This window comes from Curcuma longa, chromosome 4 (assembly GCF_044706935.1).
Source record: "Curcuma longa cultivar G26 ecotype Majalengka, Jawa Barat chromosome 4, ITB_CL_G26_1.1, whole genome shotgun sequence".
NCBI classification, from domain to species: Eukaryota; Viridiplantae; Streptophyta; class Magnoliopsida; order Zingiberales; family Zingiberaceae; genus Curcuma; species Curcuma longa.
Genome location: NC_133864.1, coordinates 8,084,389 through 8,100,099, shown reverse-complemented (window position 1 = coordinate 8,100,099; position 15,711 = coordinate 8,084,389). Strand labels below are relative to the sequence as shown.

Sequence of the window (15,711 nt, the reverse complement as noted above, 5' to 3'; positions counted from 1 at the left end):
CTTTATCCATTAAGAGAACCATAATTAATCAAGATTGAAAATTATAAGCCAGGTCAGAATTTCAATTTAGAACAATACCATTTCATTACCATATTTTACCTTACTAATATATTTCAATACTTAATTAATCGAACTATTAATAATAATATAAATTATAGATAGTTATATATTTAATACTTAGTTAGATCATTAAGAGACGTACCATCTTCAATTTTTAGAATTAAAAATGTTTATAATCATTTGGTTTTGATTCTTATAAATGTTTATAACCATTTAATTTTTATCCTTAATTACTTGTAAAATTTATGCCACACTTTTATGGGCATTTGATAAGAAGAGCATTAGATATGATTTGTTTATATTTGATATGATAAATCCCCAAAAGAAACTATATATCGGATGTGGTAAAATAATTTAAAATTTAAATTCATGATTTTATTTAGTTTACATAATTATAATTATTAAACGGATGAAAAATAAAAAATATTTATTTATTTTTTCAAATTTAGAGATTTAAATAATTGTATTTTAGGTTGTAGCTTAAAATTTGTAATTAAATTTACTTAATTTTATAATAATATAAGTTTTAAAATTGGAAATATATAAAATTTGATTTTGAATTGAATCTAAATCTAAAATTTTGATTTTATATGATAAACTCATATTAAAATTTGAAAATAGAAATTTTTAAAAGATCAATATTGTCTAATCAGCATCTAAGGAAACAAATTAAAATAGTAAAAAAATATAAATATAATTTTGTTGTTTAATTACATATTTTTTATTTCATTAAAATAGTGTATCAAATCATAATTATTTGTGCATTTAATTCACAAAAAATCCGTCAATGTTAAAATATCAGATTTTATCCTATTTAACTTTTTAAATTAATTTTCCTTTATTATTTTTATACAAGTTTAGGTTAGATTCGTTCCAAAAACAACCGCAGCCGCCCCCGACCGCCTGCTCGTCTGTGTCCATCCGCGGCCGCTCACCGCCGTCTCCCGCTGCTAGAGACACCCGTGACCGCCCCTCGCCTGCAGCAACCGACGCAATCGCGCCCGGTAACCTCTTCCTGCTTGAGATACGTTGCTAATATCAGTGTCTCCTTGTCTAGCGATACCATGGGAAAAGGCACAATGGGAATGGAAACCAAAAAATCCATGAAGGATAGTACGAGGGAACCTGGTGAGCGAGATAAAGGAATTTTTGAAAAGGTAATACAAGAGTAATCCGTGCTTTCAGACATTTTACATTTTTTTTTCATTTAATTGTTTAGTTATGATTATTCTGACTTCTCTTCACTTTTCCAGAAAAAAGAGAAATTGGAATATGAGGATATGACTATCGAAGAGATCCTAAGGGCTCGAGCTGATGGCTCGTCCAGCAGAGTAATCCGTGCTTTCAGACATTTCACATTTTGTTTCCATTTAATTGTTTAATTATGAGTCTTTTGACTTCTCTTCACTTTTCCAGAAAAAAGAGAAATTGGAATATGAAGATATGACTATCGAAGAGATCCTAAGAGCTCGAGCTGATGGCTCGCACAGCGCCAATACCTCCAATGTTATCCGAAAGAAATTTCCTCGTGCTAACAAGAATAGGTTATCCATTTTCCCCCTTTCATTCTATAACTTATACTGTTAATTATACAAATTTATTTTGACTTTTCTGTTTTTTTAATTAGCCCAATGGAGATGAGTAGCAAAGTGTGGGTTCCGACATATAGGGAGGTCATCCAAGTACCCAAAAAGGTGAATTTTGTAATATTATAGGTTGAGTTTATACAATTAATTTTCCCGCTAATCAACTAATCTGTAGTGCTTTTGGAAATTAGGACTATTAAAAGTGTTTTGTAACATTATTGATATTTGCATAATCTTATATAATAATGCTCTTACATTACAATAATGTGTTTTATTAGTATTATGCAAGTTTGAAGTCATAAAATATTATTGGCAAATCATAATATATAAAGAAGTCTGTCAACTATTTGAACGTAGCTTGCCTCAATCTTGCACGATGATTCCTTAGACCTTACTTGTTGACTCACTTGATCAAATATATAAAATTTTCCTATTCTTTTCATCCTAACACACTGATTAGATACTATACATACTACATACTATTACTACTTTATGAATGATGGCTGTCAACATCTCAATTGTTTAGGGAGACAGTGGTTAAACTTTATCCACATAACAGAGAAGATGGTTCTCACAGGTAAACTATAAGGCCCTATTTTTGTTGCCTATTAAAGAAGGAAACAACTATGGAAAGAAAGAAGCTAAGGAAAAAACTTGTAGGATAAATATTGCTAGATATTTTGCTCTTAAATTTAAAAGGGAGACACACTTAAATTTAAAATTTTATTTTCACAAGTAAAAAAAAATGAAGGGGAGTTTTGGTGTAACGGTAAAATTGCTGTGTGAGCTGATGGTTATGTGTTCGAGTTGCGGAAACTACCTCTTGCAATGCAGGTAGAGTACAATAGGCCTTTCCACGGGATCCCGTATTAGTAGGAGTTTCGTGTATCAGGCTGCCTTTTTTATACTTAAAAAAATAAATTTGTAAAATGAGTAATAATTTAATTTAAGGCCATATTTGAGCTCTACCATACACAAAAGTGGAATTTCCACTCAAATTGGATAAAAGCAACATGCAGAAAAATTGGTGAAAGATTTCCTAGCCTTTCTATTACCTTATTCTTTTGGATATCCGTGGCTTGATGGAAATACACCCTAAATGTGGAGTAGTGTTACTGTAAATGTCAAGTGTTTTGTTTTTTTTCATCTGTACATTGCTTCTTTCTTTACGGGAGCAACGCTTCACTTCAGTAATAATATTTGCTTCACTACTGATACTAGTCTTGTCTCATTATAATCCACGTTACAAGTTGTAACCAGATGTGCTTTAGTATATTTTTACCGCTAAAATGCTAAAACTAGTTACTGATATGCATAGGTTCCACCTCCAGTAACTTCCAAACTTATTCTAGCAGAAATACATGCGTAACTATTTGTATAATTACTTTTGTCAATCCTTAATTTGACATATCAATTTCTCCTAGCCTGCTTTTGGAGGTGTTTAAATGCCTAGCCATTTCAATTCATTTGCAATACTTCCTTGTTTTGAAACTATATGATGTTTACCTTAAGGTTATATCTTATATAGTTTTCTGCAAAAATGGTTTTTAGGTGGGTAGTATTGACCACTTGTTGCAATGCCATCGGATGATCCCTACATATATTGCCGATGGTGAATACTGAATAGTATGTGAACACAGGTTAATCCATGGTAAAACGTAGAGCCAATCATTGCCTCCATGTGGTGGAGGACCATTGGAGGGATGTTAAGAGCTTATAAAAGGATAATGCTATAGTAACTAGGTAATGCTATAATAACTAGGGTAGCATTTCCAAACCTTTCTAGAAGTTTTCAATCATCACAAAACTCCCATGGGGGATCCTTGCAGATCCCTTACAACCTTTAGCAGCATTTATAGAGAGAGTGGGACAAAAGGAGACACATTCCCTTGGGTTAATTTTGTATCAAACCCAAGCTAGAAATTCCAACCCTCATTCCACCAATCAATGACTCAATTGGTGTCTCTTGGATAACCTCACCAAGCTTTAAGCAAGATAAAGTTCACTGTAAGGCAACCCACCACCTTGATCAAACTCTAGTTAGTTTTGTAGCACGCCCATTAGACCATATCCACCTCAACTTGACTCAATTGAATCATGGTCCATCTCGACCAAAGTGCATCGACCTCAGGCAATCTGAATGAGATCAAATCTCACTTGTCTGACCTCAAAACACTTCTTGCACTCATATGGATGCAAGTTCCTGACTGAGGTCTGAGCCATATTAATATCATGATTGGCAGAATTCTATAATATGCTGTGGAACATCCTTAACAAGATTCAATAAAAGAAAAATTGTAGATACCAAACCTGCTAGTATATGTTCGAGTCATTGACCATAGATTTTGTTTTTGGTTCCTTGGCATAGATGAATTATTATAGGAGATAGCTACTTTTGTGAAACAACCCAGTTTCCACAAAAGAAACATGGGTGATACTAGATCTTTTAGTATATGTTGAAGGCATTAACAATATATTTTGGTTTTGTTCCCTGTCACAGACGAATGATTTTACAAAATAACTATTTTAATTGTATTTGAATATGTAAAAGAAAGATTCACCACTAAGTTGAACATATGTTTGATGGTTAATAATTCACTGTTATACGACTATTTTCCATGTAGTATTGCCCTTCCTTGAGGTTAGATATCTATGGGTTCAAGAAAAACAAATGACCAACTGGTATCTGTTAAAGGCACTAGCCGTAGAATTTGGTTTTGCATCTTTGTTTCAGATGATTATTCAATCTTTGGAAATGGCTAAATAGTTAAATGTTGGACTGTTATATGTGGTGATTAACACAATCCTGTTCCTAGAGGTATTTTGCATGAAGTTACCTCTTAATCAATTTATGTCTTTGGAACTGTTATCTAAGAACATTTATTGGTTATTCACAGCTTGTGAGAGATCCACGGTTTGATTCTTTATCCCAAGGAACTTTTGACCCCGAAGGGTACGTCTTTTATTTTTTTTATTCTTTATATTTGTTTTGGTTGTTGCTTTTGTGTGTGCATGCATTCAGTATAGTTTACAAAGATTGGATGATTCTCTTGGATACATGTGTACACCAAAAGTATAATCATCTTCTTCGAACACATAAGTGACTTGGATGTTTGAAATATAAACTGCTTTCATGATATGTGATTCTTGGTATCCAAGAATAGCATAAGCTCGATCAATTTTTTTTCTCTGTCTATTTGTCTTAGCTTGACTCCGAATTATAGTTCTGGTCCAAGTTATGATTTCCATTCCTTTTTGGATGCCCTTCTTAATTCTTTAAAATCCATTAAAGAATGAAGGGGATGAAGAATAGCAGTGGAAAGCTCAAAGTCATTCAAGAAAAAAATGATTTAGCGACTCAATGAAAGCTAAATCTTTCTATGCTGCATCAATTTTCTGTTTAAGTTTTTGTTGTTTAATAACATTATTTCTTTTAGCTTAATAACATTATTATTTAATCTTTTGTGCTTTTTTTTTGCCGCAACAACAGATTTAGAAAACGTTACAGTTTCCTGGTTGAAGAAGAATATCCTAAAGAGAAAGAGGTAATTCTTTTTTATGATTAACATTTCAACTTACCTTTCACTCAACTTTAATTTCATTTTGTGATGTCGTAAATTTGTATTTTTACAGCGACTTAAAAAGTTGATCAAGAAGTCCAAGGACCCAAATGTCATTGAGGAATCAACGAACCAATTATCTTTGATAGTAAGTTCTTTTACAAAGAAACATAATCTTAAAAGATAAATATTACTCGATTATTCCATTAGTATTTTTTTATTGCATTACTATTGTTCTCTTACTAAGTTATCTTGAATTTCTCCTAGAAAAAGGAAAACGAATATGCATTTGTCTTGGAGATAGTTTCTCATTTTATTTAATCGTCTTCCATTTATTTCAAATTAAAATATATTTTTAAGTAATTGGTAGTATGTTAACTCAGCATCTTTAATCTATATGTCTAATCTTGGTCCTAGAGGCTAGCCACTCGTCACAGAGTAGACTAGCTTATCAGATTGGTTTTACTTGATTTTGACATTCATAGCACAAGTATGATTGATTATGCTCATTGATCACTTGTGCACAAGTCTTGTTTATTTAAGATTGGTTGGCCATCCTATGTTGGATGGACTACTATCATCCCTCTTGTTTGTTTCTGCGCTTGGCTACTTGAAGATGTTAGGGTTGTGAATCTCAGCGTAGAGTTGTCAACTTTAGTGGTATCTTGGGGCTATAGAAGTCAATCTTGGTGATTTCTTGGGGTTTATATTCAGTGTCTCACCTTAGACAAACCATAGTTGCCTCTGAGTTCTATCTCTAATTATCTTTTGTTTCATAATTTCTTTTTCTTTAACATACATGCAATCTTTTGGTTGATATCAATTACATGCAAAATATCTCCAACACCTTCAACACTCTCAAGCAACAAAAAATAGGAAAAAAAACTGCATTAGTTCTTATAAAGGCATTCTTGTTGTCACACTAATAAAGAAGCTGACCCGTGGGTGTATCTTGTGGTGTTCAGTTGAAACAAACTTGCATGAGAGCTGACATCTAAACTCTCAAACCCTAAACCCTCAACACCAGTCACTTTGGCTTATTTTTCACTATTTTATTTTGTGTTTCATTATATTTTTTAAATTTATTATCAAAAGTACTTTGCTTAGTCCCTATAACGTCAATCTTTTAAAAAAATAGATGAAAATTGTGATCACACTTATGATCTTACAATAACATATGATTGCTAATATATTTTTTTAAGAAAAGAGAAGAACACACGTTCAAAAGCAGGAATAATAAATCACAAATTAACTTTCATATGGGTAGAAAGAAGGATAAAAAAATTTGTAAAGATGGCAAGATTATCCCTGGAGAAAACTTAACTACCCAATATAAGTTAGTAGTATTGGATATACCTCTCAAGCGTAGTATTAATAGAAGGAAAATATGCGACTCTTAAAATTAACTGGTGGAAGTTAAAGGATAGAAAACGAAACATATTTAAAGAGAGGGTAGGAGTCAAAGGGATGAGATAAAATGGTATCAAAGTTAAAAATAGTGATCAAAAGTATAGTCAGTGAGTCAAATGGACGTGCACCATCAAGTAAAGAATCGTGGTGGTGGAATGAGAAAATACAAGAGAAAGTGAAGGAAAAACGAACAACCTATAAGGTATTATCTACTTGTAAGAATGAAGAAAATTTTAAAAAATATACATTAGCTAAGAAATAGGTCAAGAAAGAAGTGAATGAAGTTAAAAATGAAACTTTTAAATATTTATATCGAAAATTGAATACAAAAGAAAGGGTAAAAGATATTTTCAGAATAGCTAAAGCGAGAGAGGAATATGAGATTTTATTCAAATAAAATGTATTAAAGATGACTGCAATAGAGTACTAGTAAATGATGAGGAAATAAAATAGTGATGGAAGATATATTTTCATCAACTTTTTAATGAAAGTTTAGATGATCAATTTAACTTATGTACTAGAAGTAGGTAAATGAGTATAAAAATTTAAATTTTTATTATAAAAATCAAACTTCAAAAGTAAACAGGCTTTAAATGGGATGCAAAATGGAAAAGTAGTTAGATCAGATAATGTTCCAATAGAGGTGTGCAAGTGCCTAGGAAAATAAGATATTGAATGACTTATAAAGTTATTCAACTTGATATTAAAAATTAAAACAATGTCCGTGGAGGGTAAGTACTTTAATTCTTTTATATAAGAATAAAGGAGATCTACAAAATTGTGCAAACTATAGGGATATAAACTAATGAGTCATACCATCAAACTTTGGGAAAAAGTAATAAAAAAAGACTAAGAAAGGAGACCACGGTGACTGAAAATCAATTTGGATTTATGCCTGAAAGGTCGACAAAAAAAGTTATACATCTTTTCAGACAACTAATTAAAAAGTACCGGGAACAGAAGCAAGATTTACATATAGTATTCGTTGACTTAGAAAAAGTTTATGATAAAATCTCAAGGAAAATGATATAGAGAATTTTAAAAAGAGAGGTATCAATATAGCGTATATTGAATTAATTAATGTATATATGAGAAAATAATGACAATAGTGAAAACTTCAGGTGGATTAATTGAAGCGTTCCTTATTAAAGTAGGGTATCAGCTCTGAGTCCCTATTGCTAATTATAAACGAACTCACTGGGTACATTCAAGACATGGTACTACAGTATCTGCTATTTGCAGATGATATTGTATTAGTGGATGAGACACAGGAAGGAGTAAATCCTAAACTTTAATTTTGACGAAAAATGTTAAAAGTGAAAGGTTTTAAGTTTAGTAGAGCAAAAATAGAATATATAGAATTTAAGTTTAGTAATATTAGACGTAATGAGACAATTGTTAAGATAGAAGATGTTGAGTTATCTGTAATTGAGAGTTTTAAATATTTAAGATTATTTCTACAAAAGGATGTAGGGATTGAGAGATGTTTTACATAGAATACAAATGGGATGGTTGAAATAGAGGAAAGCGTTAGATGTTCTTTGTAATCCTAAAATATATCTAAAACTTAAAGGATAATTTTATAAAACGACGGTTAGACCTGCTATATTATATGAAACTGAATGTTGGACTATGATTTGAACATATGAATAAAAGATGAAAGTTGTAGAGATGAGGATGTTAAGATGAATGTGCGGATATATAAGGATGGACAAGATAAAAAATGAAAATATTAGAGAGAGTCGGAGTTGCACCTATTGAAGGAAAACCCAAAGAGACACGATTAAGATGATACAAATATGTATGAAGACGACTAATAAATATTTTAGTTAGGCAATATGAAACTATGACAAATATGCATATCAAATGATGAAGAGAAAGACCAAAAAAGATTTGATTAGCAACAATAAAATAATATAAAATTTATTTAAATATAAATAATAATATAATAAGGGATAGAGTTCAATGATATAGAAGGATTCATATAGCCGACCTCACCTAATGAGATAAAGTTTGGTTGTTATTGTTGACAGTTTCTTGATATATTCCTTAGTGGGGCCAACCTTACAATATCAGAGAGGTTTAATTTTTATCATGGACATACAAAATCACCTCATTATATTTAAAAAACAGTTTTTTTTCGAAATATTGACATTTGGAGCCTTTATAGTGGAATTCATATATTGACATTTTTTTTTTTATCCACTATGCAAAGATGATCAATTGAAGAGGAGTCTTGACGCATGGTAAAATTGCTGCTATATGATCTAGAGATTACGAGTTTGAGTGTCGAAAATAACCTCTTACAAAGCAGGGTAAGATTGCATATAATAGAATATTTCTCGGGATCTTGCATTGACGGAGTTTTATGCACTGATCTTTTTTTTTTTTTTTACATGGATGATTAATTAATAAATATGTCAAGGCATATGTGAACATCCTCATGATTAAAGTTGTCAATTTATATCATTGTATCGACATATTTCTTTCTTGTTATTTCAGTTCTCATGTATTTCTTTGCAAACTTACTTTGATGACCGAAAGGTCGTATTACTGTCCATTTCAAACTTGTTATTATTCAGGATAAACGTATAAAGTCATGGTTTGGGAAGAGCCCAGAGTCTAAAATATTGTCCGAGCACATAAAGAAAGAAAGGGAAGCAGCAAAGAAAGGGAAACGGCCTTATTACTTGAAAAAATGTGAGTCTACTTTCTCAGTTAAATCTTGTTTTCTTTTGTCAGCATGCATACCTCAATAGCTGAAATTCAACATGTATTCAACTATGTGCGCTGGAATATTTAGATTATGTTACATCCCTCCCTTCTCAAAATTTGCATTTTATGTGATATCTATCATCTAACTTGTCATTTGTTTTGCAGCGGAAATTCGAGAAAGAAAGCTGATAAAGAAGTACAATGAACTGAAGGTATTATCCTCATTAAATTGATTTACAGTAAACCTTCACATATCACAGTAAACTGCAATTGTGTTAATCACAGGCTGTAGGAAAGCTGGATTCCTATATTGAGAAAAGGCAGAAAAGAAACGCCTCTAAAGATCATCGTTATATGCCGTATCGGAGATCCGATGAAAATACACGAGAATAACCTTTTTCAGTGAATATTTTCACCGTAATGGGTTAGATTTGAAACTGCCTTGGACTTCAATTGTTGGGCTAAGGGTAATGGGTTAGATGGGCTGAGCTGCACTGTAAAATAATGTATTGGTTTCAATTGTAACTGCATTGTAAAATAATGTATTGGTTTCAATTGTTGAACTGCACAGGGCTTCAGTGAGATTTTAGCAATCATTTGCAGTGACTGCACTTAAAATCTCTATTTTGTGCACGAATTCATGTTCTTAGACTTATTTTTCTTTATGGAAAAGGAAAATTATATTAAATTCAATTCGGATTTGTTTAAATTTGGAGGATTTACATACTACATGAATTTCAGTTTGCTTTGCAGAGAAGAACTAAAACCCGAGCTGAATACATAGATTTAGGTATGCGAGTCTGTAGTATTGGCCTGAAATTTAATTAAAATGCATGAGATTGTGTTGACTTAGAATAATTTCAACATTTAAATATATGTTACATTTTCTTTAAAAAATTTGTATGATCGTCTATTAACAAAATTAACTGGTCCTCGGTTCTAGATTGAAAATAAAAAAAAGAAATTCTAGATAAAACATCTTTTAAGTGATTTGGATTTGATATCAGGATTGTATTTGGAACGGTTTGATAGTTTAGTGACACTTAACTTTTAAAGTTGAGTATGGTTCAGGTTTAGAAATGGACTACTATAATAGAAAGATAGAATATTTTCACATTTAAAATGGATAAATTATATTATATTGAATTACAAATTAAAATATTATAAATATTATTAAATTATAAATTAAAATGAATAAAGTAAATTTATTTTAAGGAAAGCCTTTTTTTTTTCCTTTATGTTAACATTCAGATTATATTTAAGTTTATTTATGTATTTTTTTTTCTAAATAGGAGATAAAGGAACTCTTTTAAATAGGAGATTAAATTAAAACTGAACAAATAAAATTTTTTTTGAACTAATCAAACGAACTCATTTTCTAATAAAAATTAAATAAAATGAATTAATAAAATATTAATTAATATAATTTTTTATCAAATTAATCAAATTATGATGTTAATTTTAAAAAATTAACACCACAGCAACAAGATAATTAAAATTGAAATAAAAATAATTAATTAAAAAATAATTAACTATCCCGCAAAACTCTTATATAGCAATGATAAATGGGATTAAAGATAAAGTTTTTTATAAACAAATATAAAAATAAATAATTTAAATAAAAATATATAATAGAGTTTATACCGTATACTGAACCAGTCTATTATGCATATAAATGCTATTAGTTTGTTTATTAAAAATTTTATAAAGGAATTTTCTATCTAGCTCTGCTATGTTAAATATTTATCTAATTTATAAAATTTATATTGTTTTAACATATTATCAATACTTTTATTTTAAATACATTTAAATAAAAAAATTACAATTAAAATTTAGATAGATTAATAAATAATTTTATCCATAAATTTCTTATACAAATTATTTATGTTAATAAATTAATTTTATTAATATCAAAGTTTATGTATTGTATATATTTTTAACTATCAAATAATATTTAATAATTAATATAGCGTTCTTTCACTCTTCTTTCTTTTCTTCAGATTAATTTCACTTGGTCTTGTAATTAGCAATCTCATATATTGTTTAATTAGCTTGCGCGGAAGATAATTTCAAAAAAAAAAATAATGTACCAAAACACAAAGAGCAAAATGTTTGACTAAACAAATGTTTACCACTTACATCTGAATAATGAAGAAACGCAACAGAAGAAAGGAGATATTAGGAAACAAACTTGGGTGTTTGCGTTGGGGCCCTTAATTAATTTAATTTATAAATCTGAGTAAGTTGAGTTTGCGACGAACTATACTGATGGCATACGTTGCGTTTTGCTTGGTTGTCATTCTGTATCCTGTTTGCACGTCCACATCGGATCTCATCCACATTGGATCTCGTCTCGAAGTTGCACGTGCGAGTGACGAAAGCTTCCCCGCGGTACGGTCACCGCCGTAACGTTAGTCCCTATTCACCGATTTTTGATTCCATTCAACGGTCATTTCCGTCGAGTCCATCGTTACGACTCCCAACGGTCAGAAATAGCCACAGCTTCATCACCGCCTGATCCACATCGGACGGTCAAACATCATCGCCAGGGCACGGTCCCGTGTATTCCACTTTTTCTAGCCGTTGGCGTTTTCTCCTTGCCTTGGTCGACCCGTAGGATTCGCAGCAGCATAGGGCGGAAGCAGAAGCAGCGAAGGAGGAGGTGGAGGAGGAAAACGAAGACGACATTAGGATTTCCATTTTTTTTATTCTTTATTTTTTCCAAAATGTTTTCCGAATTCGCATACAAGATTGAAAATCCTACACATTGAAAGTTTATCTTTTCCTTGATTTCTTGTACTGTTGATTTTGCTCTCTCTTCGTCCGATCATGGAGCTGGTGGTGATATCTGGCGGTGGCTCAGAGGCCTTTACCATGGCCAGAGAATCCGTGCGAACTTCGCTGTGGGTTGTCCATGGCTCTGTGTTCGGCTTCTCCTTTTAATGTTCCCGACTCAAGATTGGTTCGTGTTTTCAATTGTTCCAACTATTCTTTGATTCTTTAGCAGGTTTCAAATTCAAAGATCTTATTCTTTTTAATTATAAGTTTGCAATTCTTTTTAACTACGTGTTTTCATTTTGATTTGTTTCTAATTTCTTGAAGCGTTTAAACATTTTCATTCTGAATGGAAAGAAGAAAATTGATCAACAGGAAGAAAAAAAGATGTTTGGATAGATAGATAGGGAAAAAAAAAGGATTTTTAAAGGTAAATTTGTGTTTTTTGATATTTTTTTTGTAAGAAGCAACGTTGGACGCGACGGTGGTAGAGGATGTTGGCTGGGTGCTCATCGACGTTGCTGTCGCCGAGGCACAAGTTGAGGATCGACGCTTCCGTACAGTTGCAATCTTGTCATTTCCATCTGCAGGAGAAGCCGATGGGTACCCAGCGACTCGACCTGCCGTGCGGCTTCTCCTCCCGCAAGGATCCCCTTCGGGTGGTGCTCTCTGTCGAGAAGCCGGCGGCCGACGCTCGGGGGAGCAACTGCTCCTTCAGGCGCCGCTCGTCTACCCCATCCATTGTCGCGCATGCACCATCATGGGGCGCAACCGAAGAAGCTCGCAGCGGAGTTTGGGTGCAGAGGAGGAGCTCGAAGAGGTTCCATGACGAGGGCTCGTGCGACGACTACCGAGCCAAGAGGACGAGGACAGATGACATGGAGGGCGAGGCATGGCTGCCTCAGTCCACTCAAGAACCCTCGTTTGGGGAGGAGGAAGAGAAGGTATTTCTGGTACCAAGTGCAGCAAGTTTTCCACTTCCCACTTCGTCGGGCCAAACTCTGGTGCCAGGATCCACTCAGCCGGAGAACGACTCCAACACAGGCGAAGAACCAAACAATGCGTCGCAGTCTGCTTCGAGTTCGTCCTCTGGCGCGTTTGCTACTTCTACCAAGGATTCTTCCAGCAATTTGAACTCCAGCGGTGTGGTAGGCGACGGAGGTAGTAGCCAGATGGAGCAGCAGCAGGGTATGGAACTGGTGAGCCTGCTGACATCATGCGTGGAGTCCATTAGCTCTGGGAATTACGAAGCCATGAATTTTTTCTTAGCCAGACTCGGGGATTTGGCAACCCCAACGGGCTCTCCCATTCACCGGTTGGTCGCCTATTACACCGAGGCCTTAACACTCCGCGTGGTAAAGCACCGGCAGCACATCTTCTCCGTTGCTCCACCGAAGGCCCTCCTTGACCCGTCCGAGGACGACAACGCCATTACCCTACGAGTCCTCAATTGTGTAACTCCAGTCTTCCAATTTATCCACTTCACATTGAATGAGCGGCTGTTGCGAGCATTTGAAGGAAAGAATAGAGTGCACATAATAGATTTCGACATCAGGCAAGGTCTTCAATGGCCGAGCTTGCTCCAGAGCTTAGCTTCCAGGCCTAATCCTCCAAACCACGTTAAGATCACCGGAGTGGGGGAGTCAAGGCAAGATCTTCAAGACGCAGGATGCGCTCTCACGAGGCTAGCAGAGTCGTTGCGCCTCCCTTTCGAGTTCCACTCAGTGGTTGATAGAATGGAAGATGTGAGGCTCTGGATGCTTCATGTGAAGAGGGAGGAGTGTGTTGCAGTGAATTGTGTTCTAGCCATGCACGAGGCTCTCAGTGACGAGAGTGGGAAGGCCTTGGTGGATTTGTTGAGCCTGATAAGGAGCACAAACCCGGAAATTTTCGTTATGGCAGAGCAAGAAGCAGATCACAATGCGGCAGAGTGGGAGGCAAGGCTTGCTAGATCACTTGGCTACTATGCGTCTCTATTCGACTCCATGGACTACGTTCTGCCCAAGGAGAGCCATTGCAGGATCAAGGTGGAACAAGTGTTTGCTAAGGAGATTAGGAACATAGTTGCTTGTGAAGGAAACGAGAGGACCGAGCGGCACCAAATGTTCGATAACTGGAGGAAGAAGATGGAGGAGGGTGGATTCTCATGCCTGGGCGTTGGAGAAAGGGAGATGCTTCAGAGTAAGATGATACTGAGAATGCACTCCTGTGATCAATACAACATAGAAAAGCAAGGTGAAGGTGATGGACTCACTCTCAAGTGGTTGGATCAGCCTCTGTACACAGTTTCTGCATGGGCTCCTACAGATGCTGCAGGTACCTCCACATCTCACCCAAATTTGGAGCTTCATGGATGAATTTATTCTATCTCATGTCCAAAACTCACAAATCAGATACATACATTCTTTTTCATACTGATCCAGATAGAAAAGTTATAATATTCTTTTGCATTACAGAAAATAGACATTCTTTATTCTTTTGTTGCATGCCTGTTAGATGGTTGTAGATTAGTGTTCCTCAGCAGATTATTTGTAGCTGCTTTAATCTTTGATCATTTCCTCATGTGCAGTGTAACTGAAGTAGTAGACCAGAATATAATTTTCATTATTTGCTTGAATTCGTGTCAGCTTCCATAAATTTACATAAGTTTTCCTTGTCTTGATTCTAATCAATCTTAAACCTCAAAGTGTTTTTGTTTGGTAGTTTACTAATTATCAATTGCATTATTTTTTTTTCAGTGTCTTATGATGAAAATTTTAATAGTTACTCTCTAATATATTCTCTAAGTGCTTGCTCAAATGATTTGCTTACTTGGGAATATTGTTCGCTAATGTCTATAAAACTAGTTTCAGTAAATCCATTTATTAATTGAAAATGTAATTTTGAAAGATTTATATAGTACCAGAAAAACAAAGATACAATTCCCCAAAACTTTAATATTCAGTAGATATATATATATTTAATATGTGTGTTTTTTAAAAAAATGCAAATGGATATCATAAATAAACTCTAATTACAATTCATACATGTTTGGTATATAAATTAATACTTCTTTTTTATGTTCCATATTATATTTTATTGTCTAATTTTCTTATTATTATTTATCTAATATTAATGGATACCTGCAAGCAAATTGCATTTACAAATTTACCTCTTTCACACTATATTTTAAAATATGTGTTGTAAATTTCTTTATATCATTCTTAATGCAATGGATCAATCTGAAACACACTATTCATAATTTATATGTTTAGCACTATTTACCATAAAAATAACTTTAAATTCCCTCGTTTTATTTTTTATTCTACTAAAAAAAATATATTTTTAAATATTCAGATATCCATTCCCTCCATTTCCATCCGATTTGGGAGATATTAAAATGAAGAAATGAAAAAGAATTAAATTCCTTTCACAGTTGTCTTCAGTTGCAATTACAAGAAATTAAATGAGCCAACATATTGTCCTTTCTCAAGTTGGTGAGTCGATCTCTATTTAATACAATACAATTGCTCAATTCCATCCAAGTAAATAAGCTGGATATATATCTCGTTTATTGCTAATCTTATTCATCACTTACTTCCAAATAAACAAACAAGAAAAGGCAA

The 15,711-nt window shown here is 33.3% G+C and overlaps 2 protein-coding genes across 2 annotated transcripts; both read left to right on the top strand.

The window, feature by feature from the left end:
• Window positions 1-958: 958 nt before the first annotated feature.
• On the top strand, window positions 959-9,746 carry LOC141827373 (uncharacterized). The gene is made up of 10 exons (XM_074714593.1): window positions 959-1,217; window positions 1,314-1,391; window positions 1,477-1,604; window positions 1,688-1,754; window positions 4,544-4,599; window positions 5,137-5,191; window positions 5,280-5,354; window positions 9,199-9,316; window positions 9,497-9,543; window positions 9,617-9,746. Exons 1-10 carry the CDS (start codon window positions 1,125-1,127, stop codon window positions 9,722-9,724), a joined length of 825 nt encoding a protein of 274 aa, XP_074570694.1. The 5' UTR covers window positions 959-1,124; the 3' UTR covers window positions 9,725-9,746.
• A 2,772-nt stretch (window positions 9,747-12,518) lies between these two features.
• On the top strand, window positions 12,519-14,692 carry LOC141827372 (protein DWARF AND LOW-TILLERING-like). The gene has a single exon (XM_074714592.1). The coding sequence runs from the start codon at window positions 12,601-12,603 to the stop codon at window positions 14,461-14,463; it is 1,863 nt and encodes a 620-aa protein (XP_074570693.1). The 5' UTR covers window positions 12,519-12,600; the 3' UTR covers window positions 14,464-14,692.
• The last annotated feature ends 1,019 nt before the right edge of the window (window positions 14,693-15,711 follow it).

Bases quoted from the DNA above. Each gene is read 5' to 3' on its own strand.
- LOC141827372 (XM_074714592.1), top strand. From the start codon at position 12,601: ATGTTGGCTGGGTGCTCATCGACGTTGCTGTCGCCGAGGCACAAGTTG.
- LOC141827373 (XM_074714593.1), top strand. From the start codon at position 1,125: ATGGGAAAAGGCACAATGGGAATGGAAACCAAAAAATCCATGAAGGAT. The intron at 1,605-1,687 runs GTTATCCATTTT...TTTTTTAATTAG, and splicing joins CCTCGTGCTAACAAGAATAG to CCCAATGGAGATGAGTAGCA. The intron at 5,192-5,279 runs GTAATTCTTTTT...GTATTTTTACAG, and splicing joins AATATCCTAAAGAGAAAGAG to CGACTTAAAAAGTTGATCAA.